General features: G+C 40.1%; 1 protein-coding gene across 4 annotated transcripts; it reads right to left on the reverse strand.

Annotated features, from left to right (window-relative positions):
• Positions 1–28: 28 nt before the first annotated feature.
• Positions 29–27993, reverse strand: rhbdf1a (rhomboid 5 homolog 1a (Drosophila)). 4 transcript variants are annotated; one of them, XM_055021534.1, is made up of 19 exons: positions 27799–27993; positions 10015–10159; positions 9749–9888; positions 9108–9215; positions 7824–8037; positions 6587–6793; positions 6061–6183; positions 5786–5949; positions 4870–5121; positions 4658–4769; positions 4496–4570; positions 4231–4392; positions 4047–4150; positions 3882–3945; positions 3375–3469; positions 3224–3299; positions 3044–3144; positions 1169–1322; positions 29–1095 (listed from the first exon to the last, which is right to left on the reverse strand). In XM_055021534.1, the coding sequence occupies exons 2-19, from the start codon at positions 10129–10131 to the stop codon at positions 676–678; spliced, it is 2688 nt and encodes an 895-aa protein (XP_054877509.1). In that variant the 5' UTR covers positions 10132–10159; positions 27799–27993; the 3' UTR covers positions 29–675. The 4 variants fall into 4 exon arrangements, with proteins under 4 accessions (XP_054877509.1, XP_054877510.1, XP_054877508.1 ...); XM_055021535.1 differs by having other exon boundaries at positions 9108–9212; positions 27631–27993; XM_055021533.1 differs by having other exon boundaries at positions 27631–27993.

Below are 27993 nucleotides of genomic sequence, written 5' to 3' on the forward strand. Positions count from 1 at the left end.
TTAAATTACAACACAATCTTTAGAAACGTTGTTTCATTGTTTGATTTTAATAAACTACACAACATCCAGCAGGCGTTAAGAAAAAGTAGCACACATTTTTTATTAATTAATAGTCATTTTTTGTCTGTTTTCTTTTTACCGTTTCAGTTACATGAGGATAGATGGGTGGCTAAAACGCCACCGTGTTTAAAACAATAATCACTTCTCGAGAAGCAATAAACAAAAGGAAACATTCGAGTGCTCAGCATAATGTAACAAAAATATGGCAGTAGTTGGTACATTTATCAACAAGGCACCAAAGGTATATATATTTTTGTCCCTGCTTCTGGTTCTGAGGTTGCCTGAATAATTGTTGCGAATGTTGAATATGATCCTTCAGCCTGTACCAGCGCCTGGGCTACTCCAATTACTTCCTCTCAAGTAAAGGGAAACCAGGTGCTTTGATGGGTTTTTGAAGTGCCTTAGCTTTGTTTCACTGGACAATAAAAGCACTGACAATGATTGTGAATGGGAACGTAAAGGAAATCCATATGATGTGGAGTATAGGTATTCGTAATGACAGTAAAAGAACACAACAATAATCTTTTAGTTCATAGACAAAGAGGAAATGTTGCCCTCCCTCTCGATCAGTCCGCAATGATTGACCTGATGCCTTCATGCTTCGTTGCTCGCACTTCAATGAAGGTGGGCGTTGAGGTCGTACTTCTCGCAGAATTTGTCCGTGAAGGGGATGCAGGTGATCAGTTCGCACCAGTCGCACTTGATGGGGTAGACGTAGAAGAGCACCACGAGGCCCGAAAATAGACCGACAAACACCAGCAGGAAGACGATGATCTGGCAGCGTTTGCGGTACAGGTCCATGCGGCCGAAGCTGATGTAGGGCAGGAAGGCGAAGGACAGGAAGAAGCCGGAGATGAAGCCACAGATGTGGGCGAAGTTGTCGATCCAGGGCAGCAGCCCGAAGGCAAAGAGGAAGAGCACCACACACAGCAGCTTGATGAAGGCCCTCCACGGCTGGGCCAGGATCTGCCAGCTCTGGAAGAGCTCCACAAACAGGCAGGCCAGAATCCCAAACTGAGATCCAGCGGGACCCACCTGAGGCAAGGCGAGAGAAGAATTAGAAAGCATAACAAGACGAACACATCCTACAAACTAGAAGCTTTGCTACCTCTGCTCTATAGGGTAAGAAGATAGCTGAGGCCAGGTTCCCAGTGATCCCACTAAGGATATAAATGATTGAGATGCGCAGCCAGCCAGCCAGTTTCTCCAGGTCTCTCAGGATGGTCATCTGGAAAGCCACCGACACCATACAGTGGAGGATTCTGGGAGGACAGGCACAGAAAAAAGCAAAGCGCATGAGGGATGGAGATTCTACAAAACCGCAGGTGCTGAGAAGATAATCCTTCAGCGCTGGGAGAAGCACTGCAGCACAAATCACTCTCCATCTCAGGGAAGCTTAATGAATTCATGCAGTGAGGCCACTTTGTTAATTATCCAGGAGAGAAATAACAGAAGATGCAAAGATGAAGAGCTTCTTAACTATAGGGTGGCTGTAAGTGGGAGGTCTTTGCTCTGCCTGACTGACAGTTTTAGACTGCAGCTAGAACGATAATGCCAAAATAGAATACTACTGGGAGCGAACAGTTGGATCAAAACCACATATTTTTGGCATATGCCAAACAGATGGAGGGTAACATATAAAGAGAGAAATCTCAACAACAGCTGTTTTAGTTTACAACAAGTTTCCTTCCCTTATGTTGTTCCCTTCAGTTCAGAAACCAGATCTATTATTCTGAAAGATTATTTCTTTAGAATATCGGATATTCTGGCACAAGTTCCAACTTGGTTTGTTCGAACTTCGCCAAATGTCACATTTTAACCCAAAACTTTAATGACTTTTACTGGAAATTTTACTGTCAACTGATTTTCTTTCCAATTCACAGCCGAGCACTACTTGGCACAGGTCCGCCACCAAGTCGACAGCTGTTCTGCAAAAGCCTCAGAGGTTCGTTAGATAACAGTGGTGAATAAACGGCATCATGAAGACTGAGGGAAAACAGCTCAGGTGATCCGGAAACATGCCAGTCAGCATCTGTACATTAAAGAAATGTGGCAAAACGAAAGCTATCCTTTGGGCAAAAAAAACAATAAAAAGTCGTGTTTAGAAGAAGTTGTTCAGTTCAAGTAAGACCAAAATCTAACTTTATGCAAAAAGGAAACCTAGCATGATGGTAGTGTTACTATGCTGTGGGAATGCTTTTACACATGATACTTGATTAAGCTAAATGCAGAAAAATCCTGGAAAAAAATCAGTTGGAGTTTTTGTTTTTCGTAAAACATTTTGAAAACCATCACAATTACGCCATGCTTTGTGTGGATCAACCAGAAAAGTTCAGTTAATACATTTAAATAGTTTACAGTTATAACATGTAAAAAAAATCATGGAGTATGAATGATTATACAAGCAACCGTAGGGAAGGAAGTAGTACATCCACTAATAATCTCTCCTGTGCTTTGTTAATGCTCCACCCAAGGAAAGAGACGGAGTCAATTTCCTCATGCAGAATATGAAATCAGATTATCATCTTTTAATAAAACTCCTCCTCACCGCTTTGTGTGACCAAATGTTACACAACAGGTAGATCCAGATATTCTGTTGTGATTTTAATTTAACTAAACTGCAACGGCTTATGCCTGAGTTGAGCTCCTTGAACACATTACATGCATTAATTTCCTTGATGTAGCTGCAAATTATTTTGATTTGTTTTTCTCTTTAATACACTGCCAAAGCAACACTATCACTTTAACAAAGATAGGAAAGATTTCTATTATATTCTGCACTTTTTACAATTGTTTTATTCTTTGATACATCACTGCCATGATCAAACATTAAGAATAACAACATGAAAGCTTGAAACGCTTTCATGTTGTAACAGTTTTTTATTCCTTTACACAGTCCAGTTAAATCCATTCCCATGTAATGTTTCATGCCTGGAAAATCCCAGAATATTTTTGAAGGATTGTGCCAATATGTGTGACTCACCCAGCATGCAGGAAAAGAGAAAGCCAGAGCCTATAAAACTGATCTGGAATCTCTGGGTTGAGGAAAGGCAACAATCCACAGACATCATCCATGCAATGCACCTGAAAAAAGGACACCATGTTCAGTAGAATCCCCCAGTGATACAAAAAGAAAAAACATGTGATGTGCACAGCTGCTTACTTGTGAGCAAAGAGTAGCCTCTTCGTGGAAGTAGCCCTTCATGAAGTCACAATATTCCCTGGATGTGATTTCACACCTTGAAGCAAAACCGCAGCAGTCAGTAAGTTAAAAAGTTTCTCTGGTTTGTGTTATCGGTCCGAATGTTTCTCACCTCCCTTTGGTTCCGATGCAGCAGGGTCGGCCTGTGATGGTGCAGTCTATGTGAGGCAGGTTGGTATGGTTCCCTGTGTTGTACCTGGTACAAATCTAACAAAAACAGAACAGAACAACCACTGAGAAATGAGTTTGGGTTATTCCAAACTGGACATCTAGTTAAAAATATTTGTTTGATTAGATCTGGTCAAAGGTTTTATGGTTTTCCCTCTCCACTGCATCAAAATAATAAAAAAAACTGTTACTTTTATTATGGTTTGTATGTATCTCAAACAGTGTGTCCTTTAATGACCTTTGTTTTGAGTTGCAGGATTTCAAATACTTGATTTTTTTTCCATCAGTAGCATAGCTTCAACTGAATAAAGACAATATTAAGATACAAATAATTATAAAATATGTAATGAATGATTTGCTTTTACTGTGAATTAAGTGCCACTTTTAAAAGTGATGGTTCATTGTAATAAGGATCAAAATCACTTTGGTACGGAGGCTTCAAATTACTCACAGGCCACTTCGTGATGTCATCTGGCCATTCATGTGGATACATCGAAGCCGGCTCCACACATATGCTGCAGTCAGAGAGAAATTGTGTGCAACAAATGCATAAAGTGCTTCATCTACTATAAGCACACGCCGTCGCTATGAAACAAGGGCTCAACGAGTTTCCTACCTGGGATCCTGATGACACACTGAGCCATACTGCCTGTCTTTACCATTTAACTGTGGAGTGTTGAGTGTTGGGTTCGGCCACTTCACCCACTCAGCTAGAGTACTCTGCACAGAAGCAAACAAAGGAACAGAACTGTTCACAGTGTTTCTAAGCAGATGGATAGGTTTGATGTTTTTAAACGGACCGAGCATTCCTCCTCTGAAGTCTGAACACAGCCAGAGCGATCGTTCCGAACGCAGCATGCCGAGTTGCGTTCAATAGCTTTCTTTTCCCTGATGAGATTGTGCACCTGCTCATCTTGTCGCATGCATGGAGAATATTTGGCCCCTAAATGGATCAGGGATTCCTAAACATGGATCACATGAAGATAAAAAATAAAACATCCACCACCTGCATGCAGAAATGTGTCAGTTTAACAAAAACATTAGGAAGGAGGAAGGGCTACTTACAGAACCAGGCCCGATCCAGAAGTTTTCCTGCTGTACAAACTTGACATTTTCATAGACTCCTTTGTTTCTTAAAACCTAAATCAAAATTAAACAGAACAGGATCAGTATTGGGGTGAAACTGTGTTAGTAAAAATGTTTCCTGAGGTCAGGAGTAGGACTCACAGAATCAACAGTTTCATGCTGAGAGAAGCCCACTGGAGCAATACCATATATACATACAGCCAATATAGTGATGAGTAAATGAACAAAGGTGATCCAGTATGTGAAAAAAGGCCTGAAAGAGACACAAAGCATGTGTTGAGAAAGGTTGGAGTTTATCCAATACAATCACCCACTGAGGGAAGCAGCGGAAAAGCGGGACGGAGACGCTGCACCTGTGGCCGTCCATGTCCTCGATCTGTCTCTTCACATAGCTGTCGATGCGTTTGCGGTAGGTGCGGTTTGTCAGCTTTCCCACCATGCCCAGCCCATACGGCCTCTTTTCACGAGCAAAAAGCTTCTTGACCGGCACGACGATGCGCTGTCCACGCCGCTGTCCATGAACACTCACCACCTCCTGACGCAAGGGCACCTTTGGTGGTCCTGGGGTTCCTTCTTTGGCTTTACGCCATCCTCTTTCCAGAGGCCTGGAGGAGAGGAGAGGGAAGAAACAAGATTGTTAAAGAACAGAAAGTGGCATGGGATTAGGGATTAACACAATTAAAGCCTTTATCTGCTTCTTATTCATTAGCATTTAATTATAATAACCTATTAAACTATATTATTAAAACACAGTGTATATACAGTTTAAAAAAGCAGCTTGTCTAAAAAAAAGAATGAAGTTGAAAATATTTATAACATTTTTTACATCCATATAAAGACAAACGTGAATAAATATTTATCTAATGTGTTATTACTCTTGAGAAAGTAATAGCAATATTAGGGTTTATTCAACATCAGTCAGTTCTTCAGTATTTTCACTTCTCCAGTTTTTAATCAAAGTTCTTCTGCCAGTTCTGAACAGTTTTTACAGTGACCTATTTTGTTCAGGTTTTCACAGTGATGCATTTTAATCAAAGCTGCTATTATTTTGAATGTTTCAATTACTAAAAATCAGCCACATGCGTGTCAGCACACAGTAAGTGATGTCTTCCAGCTGTTGTTTTGAACACAGCTGCATTTCATGTTATATATATATATTTGGTAAAATTTTGGTTCCAACTTCTTCTTACTGAAAACCCCTTGGAGTCGGATCGTTTTTACACAAAATTAATCGCAAAAGCCGACTATGCTGATGACATCTTCACTCACAGCATGAGGTGACTTCTCTCAAGCTCAGACTTATCCAAGGCACTGCCTGTCAGCTCCATTTCATCCTTCTTGGTGCCGGGCTCTGCCTCTTTGATGGCCATCTCAGATGCAGACTCAAAGACCTCGTCTGCATATGTGGACAACTCTTCGTGCATCAGGATGTCCTACAAACAAACATTGAGGTGAAAAACGGTATAGGATTTAAGAAGAAATTATAGTTTTAGAATTAGACCTGTATTCAGTGCAGAGTAAAAATGAGTTCAAATTATGCTCACTCTAGCAAAGAAGGAGGTGTCCAGTTCATCAGGAAAGTCGACCACATCTTCCTCCATGAAACTGGCAGGAGTGAAGCTTCGTCTTTGCGCCCGTTTTAGGGTGCTCTCTCTTAACGAACGCCCCTAAAAAGATTAAGACACAATGTTCAACATGCATATTTAGGGGTGCACTGATTTATTGGAGCGGATTTCCTTAATTTTGTTATTAACCTCGGCAATGGTCTAAAAATCAACCACTGTGCTTTTCTGTTTTCTTGTGAGAGAGGTTTGTCTGACAAATATCTGCACATTTACAGTTAACAAAGGTCACCCCATTGTTATCAATTCAGCAACTTTCTTGGTGTATTTAGCAACATTTCAGACAAAATAAAACTGGTATCGGCCTAAATCGGAGTCAGTAAGTTAGATTTTTTTAAAAAATCATCAATCGGCCAGGAAACTGCAATCGGTGCACCCCTAAATCAATACAATAAAGAAAAGCTGAATTTAGTAGTTTAATTTCATCCTGCTCTATTTGCTCTTTCACCTTGACCAGTGCAGCTGCAGCCCTGAAGCTCATCTTGGCCACCGATTCCCTCTTGCGCCTCCGAGGTAGCCGGTTGAGACCTGAGCGGGAGCTGGTGAAGGAGCAAAGTGATGCGGCTCCAGGCGTGATCGGGGTCGGAGGCACGCTGTAGCCGTCAACCTCCTCCACCATTCGAAAGGCTCTTCCACGTGCCAATGGGTCCACGATCTGCAAAACCAACCAAAGTTTTGGTTATGGAATATGTAAAAATATGGAGTCTGCTCAGTCACATGGTTTTCATTTATCAGTTGAGACAGAGGGAAAAAAAAAACAAATAGAGTCAAACAAATACTGAAAATAAAATGTGCACGAATGACCAAAAAAACAAACTAATTACTTTTCGAGCTGCATTTTTTGAAGAATGCAGCTTGAATTCTTTGAGGACTTTATTAATAAAAAAGCAACATATTCTTCAACCTGGTTCCATCATTTTCATATAGCAGTTAACAGATCAGCATGTAATTTCATTTCCTGCATTATTTTTACCACCATAAGTTTTTAACTGGGCTGAGAAATGGACGGCTTGCTGGTCAGGTTAGAAAAAAGACACAGTCATCATGAAACACGTTCACCTGCTTATTAACACGACAGCCAATCAGTCTATCACATAATAGCAAATCAATTTTTTAGGACTACAGGTGGGGTAAAGATGATTTGCTGATTAGGATTTAATACTCTGCTCATCCAGTCAGGAATGTGTTCTTACTTATCCACATTTTTGTTTTAAATTGTTACATTATTTCAAATGGCAGCTCTCTTCTTGGGTCCATATTTTATGTGAAACAGCTTGGAAAGTTCTGCAATAAAAGTATCTCAAAAAAATTGTGATATTCTTCATTGAGATATGTTTAACAAAGTCAGAATGTTCATGTGAATAAAATAGTTTTGCGCCTTTTTACCACTCTGAGCTGGTTGGAAATCTTTTAAGAGTGGTGATTACATTCAATAAGTTGCAGCTGATATTTTGTTAAATATCAAAAAGCATGAACTAACAAAAACCTTCCGAGTTATAAATTGTAGAAGAGGTAAGAATTGAAAAAAATGAGAATTTTCTGTTGCAATGTGTTGTAGATGTGAGGAATCTTGACACATTAAAAAAAACAGAAAATTGTCATGTTAAAATACAAAATTGCTAAAGCAGTCCTCCACATTTCATTAAATTAATGAAGCATTTTAGAAAAAGACAACAAAAAAAAACCTTTTGCATTCCATGCTGTGAAGATGGCACGTAGAGTGGAGGAGGGGTCTCAGTGCTGGTCAAGGAGATGTTGTCCTGGCTCGGCAAGTCCATCTCCCGGATCACCTGCGGTTTTAGCTTCCCATAGCGGAGGCTGCAGTGCCGAAGACTTTTCCTCTGCCATTTCTGTGTGGCGTCGCCGTCTTTACTAACTCCGAACCAGTCTGCTGTTCCCCTAACACCAGAAAGCAGAAGCTTTTCAACTGAGCTCTTCAAACTCACATGTCGGAGACATTCAGAGCAAATCGCTGATGGTCCTCATAGGAGGCTCGCACATGTGAAAGTGAGTCAGTAGACCGTGCAACACGCTGGGAAAATAACACATCTCAGAGTTTAGAAAAGGTGTACTGGATAGTACAAGTAGTGGGCAGAGTAGAGGGGACAAGTCTAGACATGTTGCTTGTACAGTTACATACACACTCTCTTACGCCCACGCATATGGATGACAAAAAAAAGTGATTAAATACAGACACTCCTCTATTTAAATGCCACCAATCCAATTAGCTTTTACAACTAATATCAGAGTGCTTTTTTCCATTTTGGACACATTAAAATTGGACACACACATTCAGTCTGTTGCTGCAGAGGCCTAATAAGCACCAGAACAAACAAAGTTACTGCTCCCCGAGGGCAGGAAGTGGAAGTTAAAACATTCTTCAAAGGAAAGCAGGGCAGAGCTAGCCATCTATCTTCAATGATTACAAGCTGCACAGTAAATGTTACGTCACTCAAGCTTTTCTCTATTGTTTAACCCTCAGTTCTAAGAGAACAACAGTCGAAAAGCGCCTTTTCTTTGTGAACGATAAGACTTGGCAACGAAAACGTCTTATCTAACAGAAACTCTGGCGGGGCCATTACGAGTTGGCGCGCTGATTATCAAGCTCTGGTTCATCAACAACCATCATTACAAAGCTAAAACAGAGTGGATTGTTCTGAAGCATATCTGTAGGGAAATAAGGGACCATTCCAAGTACCAGGACGAGTCATTACTGTGGCTCCTGTAAGAGGAAGAGGAACAGCTTTTGGTTTCACTGTGACTCATTCAAAAAAATTTAAAAAAATTTGACTAAGAGGGAGCTCTGACTGAAAGAAAAACAATTCCATCTTGTGATGTGGATTTTCTGCAGAGGGCATGCGACATCTCATGACTTAAAAAAAAAAAGAAATAGTCCGCCCTCTCATTTACCCATCGTCAGCACACAGATTCATCCTAGTGAAGCCTGCGTGAGGCCGTTCTCGTCGTACCTGAGCAGAGTTCTGGAGAGAGAGTGATGTTTCCTGACGCTGCGGCGTGCAGCCCGCTGCCCCTTAACGGGGACAGTGTTAATCCGCTCAAAGTGCACTCTCCTGCTGCTGTGACCAGCCAGGACAGGGTGGGAAGGTTTCAGCAAGGTGGCAGGAGGTGACAGAGGAAAGGTGGAGAGAAGATAAAAGTGACAAAGGAAAAAACAAAAACAAATGCACCTTGGGAGTGCTATAGCTGTCTTCAAGCAAAGAGAGCAAAGCAAGGAGTGTGATCAAGATGTTTATTGCTTAGGTTTGCAGTATTAGTGAGATTGCATTAAGATGTTAATCAACAAGTGAATGGACAATTAGAAAAAAGGGAAAGAAGAAACATTGCAAAAGCTATGAAAAGTTGATGTTTTACAAGTCTACCGGGAGAAAGGGAAATAATACCTCTACTTAACTTATAATAAATATTTGCTTATAAATATTGCATTTGATAATGATATAAAGCAAAAACATACTCTGGAGTCCAGTGCTCTGCAAGACATCCACAGAAATATTTTGTAATATTAAGGCAAAGATAATGTTTTTTTTTTTTGTACTCATACCAATGAGGTATGACAAAATATATCTAGCTCCAGCTTATTGTCTTTTCCTACCTCTTTATGGTCTGAGTAATGGATGACTGACGTTGTAATACAGGCCGCCGGGTGTCAAAGATGTCGCGCGGTGGAGACTGGAGGTGAGAAGTCTCCACCGGCATGCTGATACTGCGCAGGAACCCCTGCCGCCTCACCGGCTACACAAGAAAAAGATACATCAGAGAAGTGCGAACACAAATCATGCCGTACAGCAAATGACAAGGGTGATAAATACTGAGAGAGGCATTTAGCGAGTGGAAGAGAGAGAGAGAGAGAGAGACCACCTGAACAAAAGTCGGAGGCTCGTCTAGTGACATCTGAGCCGTGGGAATGTCCAGTCGGAGCCAGGGAGGTTTCTTCCTCTGCAGGCTGCTGGTGCTTTCCCGCCGTGGTTCAGCCATGTTTTCTATCCCTCTCCAGGCCTGCCAGCTATTGGGATTAAAAACAAAAAAAAGACGGATGGAAAGGTGAGTAAAAACGCTACATTCACAGTGAAATATTAGCATTAAAATTTAGGGCCCTAGAACAATGCTCTACTTTAATATTCACATCTTTCCTCTGACCCGTGAGCAAACTGATATCCTATAGTTGATTGCCACATCCTCAAAACCTAATAGGGAAGTACAAAAATAATCAGATTTTTTTTGTTGTTGTTGAAGGAGAAGGAAGCTTGCAGCCTTAAATATAATTCTTTAATTCTCACTTCACATCAATCTTAATCCCTTTTGGTGGTTCAAAGCAGCTCAGCACACATCTATCAGAGCCTAATGACTGTGTATGCATTCTCATGACGAGGCCCAAAGACCACAGAAGGTGCACAACAAACCTCAGCATCAGGCCGTCTGCTCGCGGCTGCAGCTTTGTAATTCCACTGCTCCACCATCCAGCCTCACCTCTCCCTGTCATTTCCTGCAGTCACATTTTTCTCATTCTGATCTGGTTTGCATTTCAGGTTGCTTATGCATTCCGGCAAAAACATTCTTTCTTTTCTATTTGCTGCAAATGTCTAAAATCGCAGTTACGTAGCTGAAACCAAATGAATGTGAAGATCCTAAATGATTATTAATCACTGGGACATTACCAGAGCCATGGTAACAGTGTTTTTCACTCCCTACACCAGATTACCCTCTTACTTGCATTGTTACTCTTTGGAAAAAGAAGAAGGAAAAAAAGCACGTCCATGGCATTTTAAAACCACATCTGTTTCAGATTGGCATTTTACTGCACCACAGGCTTCTGTTTTAGTCCATGTCATGATGGGAAGTGTTGTCTGTGACTCTCAGCAGCGGCGGAAGGAAAACCTCACATACAGGTCAGCAGGGGTCAAAACCAGCATGTGAAAGTAAACCACGGTCTGAGCTATTGCAACCAAAATTCAATTTCAAGCTTTCAGAACAAAAATAACTGTACAAAGTCTATTATTACAATATTCTGGCAAAAGTAAAGTTCTAGACGCAAAAAAGTCATTAAAAGAACAAAGCAAGGATTAAGCTATTCTGCAAATTAATCTTTTTCTGGTGTCACTGGAATGCTTAACCTCATGCAGGTATTAGAATTTTATCCTAAATGATCCATGACCCTCAGTGGCTTTGCGCTCTGTTCTGCTAATCTGATATCTCTCTCCAAAAGCTGGCTAAAGCAAAGTGGAAAACTACCACGGAGGTTAGGAAGGCGGTCTGGTGATCAGGGAAAACAACCATCAAGCAGTTTATTTTAAGAATTACTTAATTAAATACAATAAAGATCTGACAGAAGAAGAGGCTCAATCTGCTACGTTTGAGACATAATTTGATTGTTGATCCAGGAGCAGAAATGGACACTAATTTTGCCTTCCAGTGGTATAATTTCACTTAGTTATGGCACTTACCAGACCAGCAGTCACACTAATCCACTGTTCTCGACATGAAAGATTTCACAAAGTGCATAAATAAAACAAAGGACTCAATTTTGTGACGCAAATGAATTGGGCACTATGTTCCAAATGTTCAGCCATGACCTTACGAAACAAGCCTGGCTTTTTGTGCTTTAATTATTGTTGAACCTTGGATTATGTTTCCTCTGGTTTGACTGAAAACATTCTACCATTGTGGTAATTATTTTTGGCAATAATGTGGCGGCATTGCACCTTCCTCCAGGATACACATTTGGTACCGCTTACATGCATTTTTTTCCCGTCTTTAGCAAATTATCCAGTGTTCTGTTCTCATATGTGGCTCAGGGGCAAGGAGATGCATCTGAAGAATGAAACGCTCATGCTTTGGGCATGCAAGCTGCAATTAGCATTTGGATTTTTGCAAGGGTTGGCAGAGACCCGACTACTTAATCATCTATATTAGTTTGTTATAAATATGCAAAAGCAAAACAAAATAAAGAAATTGGCATTTAAAAAGTGACAGATTTAGTGGGGATTTATTCTCTATTTTTTTATTGAGAAAAAATACATAAATAAATTAAAAACAAATACATATCATAGATGTACCAGTATTAGACCAAGTACATCTATGTAAGTCCAGTTTTAGTTAATACTGTTTGTAGCAGTCAATCAAAGCAATTACATCATGTCACAAACATTTTTTATTTCTGTGAACTTATTTAAATAAAGGTTATCATACCGTGAAAATCTCATGTCAGCAGTCTATCGCTAAATGCCACAGGCTGGGAATTAATTCACAAGCAAGCCAGTTGTCCTGGTCTACATCCATTTGCAGATCATGGCGTGTTCATGATATTTTTCCCCATCCAGAGAATGAACGTACCTAAAAGAACTGCTTAACCATTTCATCCAACTCTTGCAACTCCTATACTGTGCATACTTGAACAGTTACATGCAATGACAATATGAAGGGTGCTGGGATTTTTCTGGAATCTTACACACTATCTGACACTAAATACAAAAAGTAAGAAGCCAGCTGAAAAAATTTGACAGCATAAAAAGCACCCAAGTTGGTCAACATCCAGAAGCAAAAAAAAAAAAAAATAAAACTGGAAAAAGATTTCATGAAACATGCCAGAAAACCTGGTTGCTGAAACATTGCTATAAACAAGCAGCTATTGTTTCATTCTTCCAGAAGTCTGCTGACCACTAGGAACATTTGGTCACAGCCCAAGGTAAACCCTCCAACATTCTCTAAGTAGTAAAGCCAAAAGCCTTGGAAGTCTGTCTCTGTCTTTCTCTCCCGTCATCTTCCAAAGTCAACACGGCCGTAAAACTGGCATTGGCCTGCAGCTCGTGTCTGAGGAGGAGTTTAGCTGGAACAGTTGGAGTAGTCATTGCTCAAATGTGAGTGTGGCTAAGAGAGCTGTCCTTGCTTTTTTTCTTTTCTTTTTTTTGTTCTGTTAAAAATTAAAAATGGAAGCTGGGAGAAGGATGAATTCAAGGCTGCTCTCCGTGTGAGAAAAGCAGATATTACAGCCAGGAAGTCCTTCAGCAGGACATATCCTTGGGAGGAAAAGGCACAACTCAATTGTTGGCAGATATCCAGACTGAAGGATTAGCTCTTCCCGGATGGAGAATGTTATCTAGCTGTAAGTTTGAGGGGTAAAAAATGAGGAGCACATAATATTAAAGCTGTTTAATTTGTTCATTTCTTAATTTCAGATGCCTCATAGTGCCCCATATTGTTTACATTCCCAGAGCTGATTGGAGGCTCACATTCTTGTGACCACCATGACTTAATCAAAAAGAATTGTTTTGACTTCAAGATTCACATCCAACAGAGGGAAAACACCCACATCCACAACTTAGCACTGAGCCTTGAAAGACCAAACTTCCTGCACTTTGTGAAAAACCAGGACCTCCCACTCAATCACAAGACCATGGACTGCTCAGTGCATAAGGCTTTTCATTCTGGGGTGATTCAGTGCTTCTCCACAACCCGCATTAACCAGCAGAGGACAAGCAAGCAAACTAAACCCAGAGGACATGCTGACATCTTTGCAGATGTGGGGACACCCAGCAGGCCGTAATGAACAGAGCTGACAGGCATAATCAGCGCTCTCAGTCCACCACACAATGTGCCAGTTTAATTTTCCAGGACTTTACTTCACATAAATGCCCTGTAAATGCTTTTTAATTTTGAAATAAATAGAAAAACAATAGAGGATCTAGCCTCGTCCACATAAGACAATTAGGGCATTTAAGTCCTTGATTTTTTACGAATTCTTTAAGAGTAAGTCGTGAGAAATATTTTTACATTCTTCATATCTTCTCCACCCAAGGACATAATGATCTCTGGCTTTGTGCGTGCCATACCCACATTCCATAAAATTTCTGGCAGTTCTAAGCTAAAATGGCAGCAGTAGTTGCCTTGAAACCACATGCAGCCTAACCACTACGGACAGGAGCTGACTGGTTTCCGGCCACTGTGTGCTGCGTGTTGCACCACAGGACGCAGTCACACTTTGGGTGGCTCAGAGCGCTGCATCTCTGTCGCTGACAAAGCCAGCAGTCATTAAAAAAAAATCAGTAAGAAGGGAGGACCAATCCAGTGTAACAATACAGTACTAATAATACCTAATTTTTGACAGCTACCCAGCTTTCTGACCTTTAGTTCCTTCTTTCATTTTTATTTTTTATTTTCCTGTTTCTGCAGCTACTTTTTCAGTTTTCTTGTCCACATCAACTTTTTCTTTTGTGTCCTTCTGTGACCTGTTAAAAATCACACTTTTCGTGTACGGGACGCCAGTTCAGTACGAAAGTGCGCACAAGAGCAAGACTAATGATTGATTTAGATATCGTGGCATGACCCTAAACAGTCTCAGTGCAGGGTTCTGCCTGCACAGTCAGGGTCATGCCACGTTTTTCTAGCACATAACATTCATTCTGTTTTACATAAGAAAACATTTCTGCTAAAAATTTCACGTTCATGTGGTGAACGTAAATGTTTAATTTTGAATTACAAAGATATTGCTAAATGTTGCCATTTCATTTCTAGATACATAAACAGAAATATGCTGGACACTTCATAGAGATGCAGGAAGAAGTCACCTCGTTACCAGAATCGACCCATTTTCAAAATTGCACTACCAATTGCTTATTGAGAAATGTTCATTAAGGCAGCAAGGGTGTGATAGAGAGCTATACTTTCAGTTCATACAGCAAAGCTGCTCCGTTTCATCGTTTTTATCCAACAGTGTGTTATGGAACCTTTTGGATCTTGAAATGCCAGATGCCTTTTTGTGAGGGTCTACATCCTCAAGAAGTACACACAGAGATTGCTCTTCTAGAAATGCTACCTTTGTTAATCGCTAATGTTCCATGTTTAATACATCAATCATGTTGACTTTGAGAAATATGTGATGTCTCTGCTAATATAGTTCTCAGGAAGGAATTCTAAAAATATGTTTTGTGTGCTGCTTTATTATGTTCTTCTAAAAGAGAAAAGAATAGACCAAAATCAGTAGAAATATTGCTAGATCACCGTGTTACAAAAACCAATCATGAAAAACTAGCCACAAAAGTCTTTTTGGTGTATCTCTAGTGCTTCCACACTGAAAAGAAATCAAGTGGTTTACTTCTACATCACCCTCTCCCATCCCATCTATTACAAATACAACGACAACACACAGCCTCAGGCCACAAGCTACAGTGCAACTGAGCACCAGCAAGAGCAGCAGTCATCTGAATTGACCCTAGTGACATGTGACAGTCTGTCACACCAAACCGGCCCTTACGACATTAAAAAAAATACACACCGAGACAGCAGAAATATCCACCGCAGCTGACCCGAAGATCAAGTGTCACAGCTAGTTGAGGGGGATGCGTAGTGGTTTGGTGGGGGTAAAGCTGCTGTGGCTGGGGAAATAGATGGCAGGCATAGACGTCGTGCACACAGACGAATGGCAGAGCTGCTAATGCATTTTCCCATGTCAGGATTTTAAAGATCTTAAATTCAGCCACTGAGCTTTCAGTCTGATCATTTTAACAACGCAAACTTAACTATATCAGTTACGTGTGGAGTGACAGATTTGTGTCCAGTTAAGTACCGCACTCCCTCACAATCATAACTGCAAGCCAGAAATATAAATAGATTGTAAAATTATAAATGGCCTCTTAACAGCAGCCTGTGTGCAAGTGGTCTATTTATAAAACTGGGCTGCTCATGCGCAATTAGATAAAAGTGAACCCGACTTTAAAAAAGAATCCACATGCGCATCTTTGCATGTGGAACTGTTTTCTGACAAAAATACTACAGTTCTTGAATACTGTGCTTTTGAAACCACCATTATAAACCTAGATGCTTTCACTGATCTCTGTGAAAGAAATAAACACCATCTGTATTTGCCATCGCATCCCACCCCTTCTCTTCCTCTACAAAGCCTTAAGACACTCCCAGGTAAATACAGAGCCTAGGCTCTACTGTATTATCAGCCAAAGACCTGACTTTTCATAGTGCAGTAATATCCTATGCAGGAAATCAGTCTGAAGGAGGAATGTTACGCCACACAGAAACTGATACACACACGTAATCACACAGATTTCAGTGTGTTTACCAGAAGATATGTCTAAGTTTCCCCTGAAAGAGTCTGTCCTTTTTGGACAAGAAATAAATAAAATAAAAAATCTTACATGTGCAGCTACAGAACATGAATTTTTAATCATTGTGCACAGGTAAATTATTTACTGCTCGGATCTCAGTGGAGAGCCTGTGCACACGCAGGTAGCAGTACATGGTACTTGCACATTCCCTTTTCTCACAAGCCATTTTAGGTCCCTTCAGAAGACAACAAAAGCTTTCAGTGGAAAAATCAGGTTCACCAAGTAAAGTTGTGAAATGTCTCAGTGCAGGGTTCTGCTTGTGCCTCTAATCTTCAGGAAGCAGCTGACAGAAAAGACGCCCTCACCATGAGCTATATATACTTCATAGGTCTAGATAACAAGATATGGGGGTTTTAAAACAACACAACATTTAAGCCCACTTACACCATCCTGTCCATTCCCTGCATAGAAAAACCACAATCTTTGAATTGTGCACTGTCTATGCAGCTCATACAGTTTACCACAAAAGAGTTCTCATTTGCTAAATTAATCTCCAACTGTAGCTTTGAAGATGACGACCTAAAGAAAGATGAAGAAAGCTTAGAGAAGGAAGTACCCAGGGAGTATGGCCTAGTCAACTTGTTAAAATTACTATAGATTCCAAAGAATAATTTCACTGTTTTACAGATTTCTATAAATATATATGTATACACACACACATACTGGCATAATTTCTAGAGGTTTTGTATATTATATATACATATATAATTTTTATAGCCTTGCAAATTGAGCATAAGTTATAGGAGACAAGAGAAAATAAAGGCATCACTTTCAAAACAAGTCAGCCTCTTAATATCAAAACTGATATAAGTGGAAGAATAAAGGAAAAAGGTGAAGAATCATATTCTAAAAAGAAGGTTGGGAGGCACCAATGGCAGATAATGAAAAGAATGAAAAAGAAGGGTGCACTGAATACTATGGAGATTGTGTGATTAAACCATCTTCAGTATCTTGTCCCACCGCATTTCTGGTCTGCTGAGAGTCTGTTTCAAATCATACTCCAAGGACAAGGTGATTAAAAAAAACATCAAAGCAGTTTTGTACATTCACATAACACTATGTGATGACATTGTCTTATCCATGGTATTCATCAATAAGATATTGTCATCACATTTCAAAAATGCCTCATGGAAAAACTTCAGCTGTCAGCCAGATAAAATTCATGGAAAAAAATGTCAGCGATCGAATTTGCACTTCACATTGTGATTATGAGATCATGTCTGATGCACCATCATGCAAAGCTCAAAAGATCTGCTGTTTTGAGCATGAGATTAAGATCAAGTCTTTTTGGTTCTCCATAATGTATCTAGGGACTTCATACAAGCAAATTATTGTCTACAGAAAGTCTAAAAGTCTCTGTTTAGGTGAGTAAGAGGAGAATCTCTGACAGAGCATGTCTTCACAACATGTGACCCTCATCTACATAGTTTCCAGCATGATATCAGCCTGATTTAAGACTACAAAAGGCTTCATTGTATGGACTGGTGTGGACTGGGCTGAACAAGGGTCATTGTGCAGGCTCATAGTCAAAAAAAAAAAAAAAGAAGCAAGAGTCGGCTCAAGTTTTCATTCTCGCATCAATGGAAATGGCAGACTAAGCAAATTCCCAGCTGAGAAGAATTTATCGACATGAGGCACACGGCAAGCTGAGTTAATCAAGGTTCAGCAGTGTCATCATATAGGTGTGTGTAGTGCACAGTGCTCAGCTCTAGACTTACTAATGTAGAGGTCCTTTTGTTTTTTAAAGCCCCCACAGTAAAGAAATCAATCAGCAGGAATAAAAATACTTGACAAAGGATAGAGCATAGAGGTGATGTCACATCCTCTGTGGTTGACCACCAGCTTGAGGAGCTATGGTTACTGCTTGTTTTACTGGTGAGCCCTGGAAGGAAGGAAATGCAGAAGTTGGGAGGGGCAATGTATAAATGAAGGCAGGAAACACGCTGCAGACCGGGTGCATTCTTAGCGTCCGGTCAACACAACCAAGGAAACAACATACGATTGCTCACAAGTACAGGAACAGATCCACACGGCGCGTGTAAACTTACACATCCCATCCCGGGCCCTGACAAGGCGCACGTGACTATAATGTGATAAAAAAAAAAAAAAAGGGTCTTCTGCGAGAAGAAAGCCTGCTGGACAGAAATCAGAAAGAAATTTCAATGTGGCTTATACTGTATGAATGGTCACTTCCCACATTAGCAAGGATCAAAGCTGAGAGCCGATGTTTAATCTCAATCAAACTTCACAAAGTTAAATATGGGCACAGAATATTTTTAATATAAGTTGCAAAACAAAGACTTTGAACTTGACTTAGAAATGTTGTCTGGGAGCCAGAGTCATATACTATGTGGGTTAAAGAAGACACTATCACTCTATCATTCAGTCATGATAAACTAAGGATTTTATTGTAAAATAAACATTACATGACTTGTTTTGCCCAACACATGCGAATGGACACTTTTGTATCGACTTGTATTGCAAAGCTTACAGAGAATACTGAACTGGACAATTCGTCTCACAATGAAATATGGAGATGGGAGAATTATTTTTGTAGTGATAACAGGAGCAGAGGCCTGTTTAATCTTTAGGCCTCTCTTTGGATTATAGAAAGGAAAATTATTCTACTTCCCCACACAGCAGCTAGGTAATTATAATAAGCTCCCAAATTTGAATATTTTTCATGTGCTCAACAGGCAAATATGACCGAGAAGGAAGAAAAGCTGGGAGCCAAACGATGTCAGTATGGTGGAGCATTATGTGGCTATATTCAAAGCATGTGTGAGAAGTTTCTGACGGTTGCATGCGGTGAAATCTCTCAAATCAGTTACATGTAAATAAATTACGGCATGCCCTCTACTTCCACCATGAAATGAGAATAAACCTGATAATATAGAGAGCTTCAGATGCCAATTCCCACATTCTCAATCCACAGAAAAAAAATGTGTCAATGGGTCTAACAGGAGAACAAGTCCAACCAGACATTTTGGTGGATTGCATGAACAGAGTTCACTGGGAGAAATGATAAATGTGAGAGGAGATTTGGGTGACAAAACAGGGGAAAATCTTATGGTGTTATTTCTGATAATCTAGATTTTAACATTTTGATCAAATCATTTCAGGAAACCCAACCCACAGCAGCTTTTGTCACACAAATTAATTTCTTCCTTTGTATCACACCAAACTGTTTTCTACTGTTTTGTTTATGTAGAGCTGCATTGCATCCTTTTACGAGACGAAACAAAAACTCACATGGGTTGACCATTTTATTAGAATAATACCCAATAGTTTGTTAAGAAAAAAAAAAAAAAAGTATTGCATGTTTTTCCTTCTTGTGACATGCGTTTATATAAAATTGCTTGTGCAAAGTTACCCTTAGCAGATTGCTTGAGTTTGTTTTACATCAGTGAAGAGTCCATGTTTGAAGGATGGTCTGCTTCTATTTTCTTATCTCAGCATAGTGTTGAATCCAAGGTGAAGATCCCACAGAAATAAAAACCCGGAGAAAAACAAGGGACCATCATCACTTTCTTCACTGCCAATGGTGACTAAAAGAAACCTGTTTTGATTTCTCAACCCAAAGAAGTGGTTGAGAAATCCATTAATACTTCTGCGGTCTCATGACCAGTTGATGCTACGACCGGCGCCTTCAATAAATGATCTGAGTGGGTGATGATGTAAATAGATGCAAGTTGAGTTTTCTTGGGGTTTCTTTTGTTCTCTATAAACGTCTGCCTCTCCCAAACCATCTGCAAAATGACTATGGGGTCAGAAAATCTGTACTTAGAGCATCATCATGAATCTTTCAATGTGCAGCTTAGCTGGAAATAGACTTTTGCAAACTCATAAGGGCTGGACATACCTCTCCAAGTCTGTGTACACAAGCTGCTTGGACCTCGTGGACGATGCTCCTATTCATACTATTTATAGTTCAGCTGAATAACCACATTCCAATTGGAGAGCTATCACTTTTTTACTGGAGGGCCAATAATGTGTTTGTTTGTCCACCATCATTCAGAAGAGGAGACAAAAAGAAGCGCCACGACAGAATAAAAATTTTTAGCAAACTAAATTATACACCCTCGGAAACTTCTCACTTTAAAGAAAGTTTATTTCTTTAAAATTAACTTTGTTGTTTTCCTTTTGCTCACAATCTGACTTGTTTTCTTTATTGGGTTTCTGTTTAGCGCCATCCTCTGACCAAATTCTCCATCACTGCCAGTGTGCAAAGTCAACCCGATTGCAAAACTTTGTGCACCAAATTACCATCTGCAGAGACCCATAGCAGATTCTAGTTACATTGCAACAGCTTCGGTGCAGAAAGGGCATTGGAGGGGCGATCTCGGCATAAGGGTTTTAATAGGTTTCAATATAATTTTCTTGGATTTTAATTGATTAGACTTGCTCATTAATTTTTGGAGCTTTAGTTCACACTACCATCCACAATTTTAGTAGACCGTGTGTAATTTTTAGAACCCGCAATAGACGCAAGATTCCCATCTTATTCCTCAGTGTAATTGAAAACGTTCGTAGAAAATGTGAGATTAACGTTTCAGATAAAATTTTATTGCTAAGTGAAGGAAGGTGAGAGAGTTATGAATAGGAAAGACATTTAACAGAGACTGACGGATTGCTGTGGCTCACTAAAATGAATTCCTTTAATTAACATCCCGATTGACAAAGAAACCAAAGCTAAACCTTCGAGGGGGGAAGGGTTGAGAGACTTGTATAAACTAAGGATGAATGTTAAGGAAGTGGGGAGACTGAAGCCATACACCAGGGATGAAAGATATGTGGAAAACTTCTGACAAAAGCACAGGAAAACAGGGAAGACAGGGGCAAGTCCTTTGGGACAGTCCCAAAGCCCAGAAAGAGGAAGGCCTTTTTACAACTGATGGAACAAGGGAAAACACACACAGAGTCTTTCAGAAAGGAAATAATGTCAGTTTTTTCCCCCTCAAGTCAGAACACACTCAATTAGCAAAGTTTCCAAATTCAAATAATGAAATCGTTGCTAAATGTGTGGGTGGTTAGACATAATGTCGTTTTAACTCTGGAAAGTTTAAAAAATTTATCACTTTTACACCAGTTTTTTTTTTCTTGTCATTTTAAGAGGATACATAAACACCACAGTAGGCTTCCATAAAGAAGCCTTCTCCAAAAAAAAAAAAACCTGGGCGTGATTATTTGCACAACAGAAATGAGGGGTTTTACATAGTTTTTTTTGTTGTTTTGTTTTTTTTTCGTGCACATTACAAGCTATGCCAGCTAGGGAAATTTGCAGGAACGTTGGCAATATTGGATAAGCGGTATGTGAATGTAGACAGAGCAAGTTGAGAGTTGCATTATGAGGTATGCTCCAAGATGTAAAATGCACCTGGCTTTCTACCACAGCTAAAAAGAAATTCCAATCTACTTATGTCAAAAAAGCTGGTACCCAGAGGTTTAAAGAGCACATTAGTCATTTGTATTTTAAATTTTTAAAAAGGTTAAATTTTATTAAACAAACAAACAAACAAAAAAGAAAGAAACTCAAACCAAGTTAAACATCAGCAGGAAAAGATGAAAAAAGTCAAAATAAAAAATGTGACACTGGCCCAAAACACACCCTTTTCATTTCTGGGAAAGCAGCTGGACTGAGTTTGGTGGATGTGATGCTGCTGGGACTGCTGAAACTCTCCAGATACAAATCTGTGTGTGTGCTTCCATTGAGGGAACAGTCAGTTCAAGTTTAGCAATCTGGTACACAATGAGGATTCACAGCCTCTGGGCATGAAAACTGACCGCTCCAAAGATAGAGGAGCTGGGGGCAAAGCAGGAGTGGGGCTGGACGGGGGGTTCCCTATTTAAAACCTCACTCTCTTGTCGCTGTTGTGTCAGGGTTGGGATACTCTATCGCTTTGGATGTTCGTTGTGGCTTGAAGTCTGAACCAACAATGAGCTAAGGGAAAATAGGCACACTCCAGCTACCGAACAGCACTTATAAAAACAGAACATGTTCTAAATGTACCAGGATTTAAATGAGGGTTACTCACAACTAATAGTTGCAGCAACATTTCAGTAAGGTTTTTGTTTTAATTATATGTTGTGTTTCCCCAGCTTACAGTCAGAAAAGCCACTATTTGTTTCAAAGACATATTTGTAATATGTTTGTAATAGAAAAGTGCAATCTGTATGATTAAGATGTAATGAATTTTAGGCATTAGGGCTTTAAGTAGATTCATTCTTACAGAAAAAGGATACCTTTGAGTTCTTTGAAAGCTATTCTAATTTTTAAAATTATGTATTTTCCATTTGATATTTTTCTGAATTATACCATAAACAAACTAAATGTAAATCAGTATATCCACATGCATCTTGCTTCAGGAGACAATTCACTCAGTTATGTGTGAGGTGTCCCTTTTCCTGACATTTTTATTTATTTCCACATGATAAAACATTAGAGATATCTGAAAAGAACAGCATCTCCGCTCACACTTTAAAGACCTGTGAAATTTTCATTCATATATTTTACAATGATTAAACCATAAATTCACCCAGTATGTAATGCTTTACTGTGAGTGCACTCGGAAAGTTGGGCATGATTAATAGTAGCAGTCAAAGCGGGATTAGAGTAATTGATTGTCCATTCGTTTTTTTCTGTGTAAACATTTTAAATCTGCAGGAAGGTAATAAATAAACATCATGTTGCAACAATTTTAGAATGCTGTTCTATGGATCTACAATTGTGCTTTTCATAGAATTAACAGTTGCATGCATTTTTGTTGATGTATAAAGTTAAAAGTGTGCTGAACGTTTTCATGTGCATAAAAAGGGATTGTGACCAAATAAATAAATAAACAACAACAACAAAAACAGGCAAAACAGCTTTTTCCCTCCAAACACTTTTATACCATCCTCCTCAACATGTTATTGTCTGCATTCAATTCTGCTGATCAGGGTATTTTTCAGTTCACATGGGCCCTGGGTTATCAACCTTTGCCTCTGCTCTGTGGACACTGACACACTGTCATTTAGCCACATTGCATTCTGTCTGCAGCCCTTACATCCCTGTCTGACAGACCAGGAGCTCTGGCGCATTGCTGCCCCACCAGGTCAGCTGTTCAAATCCCCAAACAGTTTGATCACATTTACCCACCACTTCAGAATTTCACCTGCATTTTGTCACTGTCAAGTTACAGCTTCCACAACTGGATTAAATGGATTATTCCTTGCACAATATTAATGGCTAATGTATCTTTGAGGAAGGCTTCCCCCTCAACCCCTTTCTTTTTCTACTCAAAGTGAGTATTCGCAGTCTGCAGTGCAGGCGCTTCATTACTTCTTGTCAGCTAATTGCTCGCAGATGTATGTTACAGAGGAAAGAGGCTGTTCCAAAAAGAACAGCCTCTTTTTGGAAATTAAAGAATTTGAATGTCAAATTCTTGAACACAAGAATTGGATCTTTTATTACAGTCATGTGCAAAAATGAAATGTAATTAAAAAGAAAATCAGAATTTATGTACTTAAATTAATTTAGTTGGTAGACTAGTTGCTTTTCAGTAACTAAACCCTGTTTAAGTTGTGAAATCTTCCAAGTAAACAATTCACACCTGGGGTGTCCATTTCATTGTCAGAGTATCATGTAAAGGTGAGAATTTCTTCAGTTATTTGATCAACCCGACCTGAGAGTTCTTCACACTCAAAGAGGAAGACCAAAGTTCAAAAAGGTGTTACAGCAGTTTTACTGAGACTTGAGGGGAAAAACACACACACACACACACCCACACCCACACACACACACACACACACACACCCACACACACACACACACACTGTACTCCCATCTCTCTGAAAAATGAGCTTTTCTTCAGGGTGAAGACCCTCAATCACGATAAAAACGCCAATCCTAAATCAGATGTGTTCAGCCATTTAACAGGCTAATGTTACCTTGAGTTAAATAAAACCATCCGTTGTGACTTGGATGCTCCATGTCAGATTATCTACAGCTTTCCTTGTGTGTCAAAGGTTTCCAGTATGTTCTGCGAATGCCAGTTCATGTTCAGCTCATGACAGATGAGGTGCTGACTGAGAGAAAGGCAGGGTGGTATGCTGGCAGATGGAAGCCTTGGAGGCTTAGAGGTAAACCTGAAATAGCCCTGCTGCTGCATTACATCACAACTGACTTCATCGTCATGCCGGCCGCTGCATCATGCAACCGCCAAAGGTGTCACGAGGATAGGTACAGCTGCCTCAATGGTTGAACTCTCTCAAGTAATTGACTGCATATCTCACTTCCAAAAAGAACAATAAGCTGCACAAGCGATTATGTTTTTTCTTTGGTGTCAATAATTGTCCACATCCGACGCAATATGTTGTTTTTATTACTCCGCTAATATGGCAACAAAATGTGTTTGCTTGAATGTTATATTTCAGATGCATTTCACAGACATCACAGTGTAACTCATGCAACAAAAAAAAGAGGAACCACATTTCCCTTTTTTCTTTTTTTTTGACAATTTACTCAAAACCCCAACCACATCAAAGTCAGGCAGCTAGGAACTGAGCCAGTGTGATGGAGAAATCGTTCAAATGCTGCTTTTCTAAATGTTTAGCCATCGAACATGGCCAATGAGTTTTTAAAACTATGCTTCATTTGAGCTCAATTGTAGGATCAGTTGTAACAATTTACTTAGCAGGAATGCTTGCTTTTTGTTTGCCAAGCGGAAGAACAAGTTAGTCTACGTGTTTAACAGGTCCAAGTATTGTTTCCATGTTTGCTGTTAACAAGTCCATCCAGGATGTATTAACAGTAGCAGACTCAACACAAAGCACACAGTGGCCTGTGAACCTTTTCATATTTCCCGCATCACAACTATAAACATGAATTTCATTAATTCTGAATGTGGCTAACACAAAGCCCTGTGTAATAGTGCAGGAAAAGCGAAATGATGCACGGTTTTCAAAAATTTTGAAATATAATATGTTGAAATATGGTGTGCATTTGGGTTCAATTCTCCTAAATCAATACTTTTTGCAGAACCATGTAACTGAAGCTGAAAACGTTCTGTGGCATGTCTCTGCAGCTCTGCACATCTACAATAAACTGTAGAACAGCTAATGCTCAGTTATATTGGATGGAAGTCTAGATTAGGGTCTAAACTTTGGCTGGGCCATTTTAACTCATAAAGATTCTTCTCAGTTATAGATCTCGTGGCATATTTAAGAACTTTGTACTGACAGGTGAATTTACACCCCAGTTTAAAATTATTTGTTGCTTCTACCAGGATTTCTTCCAGGATAATCCTGTATGAACAAAGAAAGCATGTGCTACTTTAAAATCAAAGAGATGTCACACAAAATAATGAAAATTTCAACATTTTGCAATTACAAAATGTTCTCAACATTTTGTTGCTGTAGACTTTACATTGCCTCAGGATGCTTTTTGCATGTGATCCAGATGTGTTTTGTGGGTTTAAATAGCCTAAAGTCACTTAGAGAATCATGTGCTTCACACACATGGAACTGTTCAGCCGACTGATGCTCATTTCATTCAACTCAGAAAGAGCTCCAGCCAGACAAAATGAAGAAAATGACCAGCAATCCCAGAGGGTACACCAATGTTTGGGACAGGAAAGTTCCCATGAAGTCCAGCTAAAACATTGACAATGAAAAAATAAGAAACAAATGTCAACAAAATAACAGTGTTGTCCTTTAAAGTGCATCAACTTTAACTGACAGTAGGTCAGTAATGGAAAATAAACTCGAGAAGGAGTGTTTTCTTGGAGCTGAATAGTTTTAGATGCATGGAAAAAAATACCTATGGAAGAAAGGCAATGAATGGAAGTTGACAGCAGGAGCACCGAGCATAAACCCCTGCTCTGTATTTGAAGTCAACACCATGAAGAGTTTCTTCAGGACTGTGCACTTGGCCAGAATGAGACAGAAACTGTGCCATGAGTCATGCTGGCATAATTATGGTGTGGCCCCGTCAATAGACGCCTGAAAAACTCTCATACCAGCCTGTCGATAAAAGGCCCCACTGGATGATAGATCTGCTTCAGCAGAGCTGCTTAGAAGCAACACTGGAATATAAATGGACCACAACACAACAACAGGGCACTTTGGGAATATTCTCTCTGGGATCCAGTTGGAGCAGAGACAGAGGATGAGCATGACTGCCACTATCACACATCAGGGGTTTACTTTATTGGTCGGATTACATCACCCACCCCTCTTGCTCCATGTGATAATGTTTCAGGAACACTGGGCACACAAACTTGGCCATGTGCTTCTACGACCTCGCTGCCAAAATAAGTCAGCACTTTCTAATACAGTGTGGCTCCAGTTTCACTTCATCCTGGCCAGGTATTGTAGGACAGTGATGAGCGTAACTTGTCAACAAGACCGCAGATTGTTAATATGCAGGCTGCTTGTGATGCTGCCCTAGAACACGGAGTCATTTTTTTTTTTTTTTTGAGGGGGGTAGAGAGGAGGGTAAGAGGGTAGGGTGCTGCAACTGTTTGAACATCATGACTCTCAACTATGAGTCATTTTAGGACACAGTCGAGTGCAACACAAAGGCAACAATCTTGGGACAAAGCACAGCAAAAAAACTGGCTCTTGATTTTCTCTTCTGGTAAACCTACAAAAATATTTATTTATTAAGCCATCCGCAGTGGTGTGAAAGGACATGTGTGAGCCAGTTTGCAAGGGGAGAAGGATGCTGATGGTGACCAAGAGGAAGAGGTAGAGTGGGAGGAAGACAAAAATGAATGAGGTCATGGTGAAACTGTGCATGGTGTCAGTTGCTTGGTCATTCACCAATTACTCATAATCAAGTCCATCTTTCCAAATGAAACTGAAAACCATGCCACAAACTCAAGTTTTTCCTCAAACATAACTATGTCGAATTAAACATAGTGAGGGTTTTTTATTAAAGAATAACATCACCATTTCTGTTCAAGTATGAGCTCAAGTAGAAAAGGTAATTTACTAACCCTGCACATGTCAGCCCATTCATTCCACTGGCACACACAGCAGTCATATCTCTTGGTCCAGAAAGCCGGTTGGGCCTATAGGAGCGAACCCAGTTCTATGCTACAGAGCTGGAGCACTTTAAATTCTCCACTTTCACAACGGCAACTGGGTTACAAACAGCAGCAAACGGCACAGAACACAGTGTCCCAAAGTGTTACCTGCCACCTGAACCGTAAGGGTTCCCACGCTGACCAGTTAATTGGCCAGTAAATTCAATCGACTTTGATCGAGCTCGTTTCCTTCTTGATAATCACGACGCTGAGCGCGACTGCTGCCTGCCTGCCTTCCGTATGGGGCGACCACAGCAGCAGCAGACAGTCACGAAAAAAATGACACAACTCACCCTCAAAACGTGCAGCGCTCTAAAAAATATATATCCTTATTCTGAGATTCTTCCACAGGCAGCAGATCTCCGGTTGTTACATTATCATAACAGCGGCGCGGCAACAAACGGGGTTTTCCCCCCACCACCAAACAGATGTGTGATTTTCTTCTTTTTTAAGAAAAATACCAGTCCTGGTGCCGTGCGTAAAATCCAGTCGGTTCAGTGTTGGTCTCAGCTGCGGCACAAGCGGGGAAACAGAAGGGTGTAACAGGGATGTGGCTGCTGTCCGCTCCCCTTCGCTCCTACGGACGGAGCATTTCCACGCTGCTCCATGAAGCGAGCGACCGAAGTTCCCTCTCAGCCGCCGGTTGTAGCCTAATT

The sequence above is a fragment of the Poeciliopsis prolifica genome, unplaced genomic scaffold (genome assembly GCF_027474105.1).
Source record: "Poeciliopsis prolifica strain line A6 unplaced genomic scaffold, Auburn_PproV2 SCAFFOLD077, whole genome shotgun sequence".
Classification (NCBI taxonomy): Eukaryota; Metazoa; Chordata; class Actinopteri; order Cyprinodontiformes; family Poeciliidae; genus Poeciliopsis; species Poeciliopsis prolifica.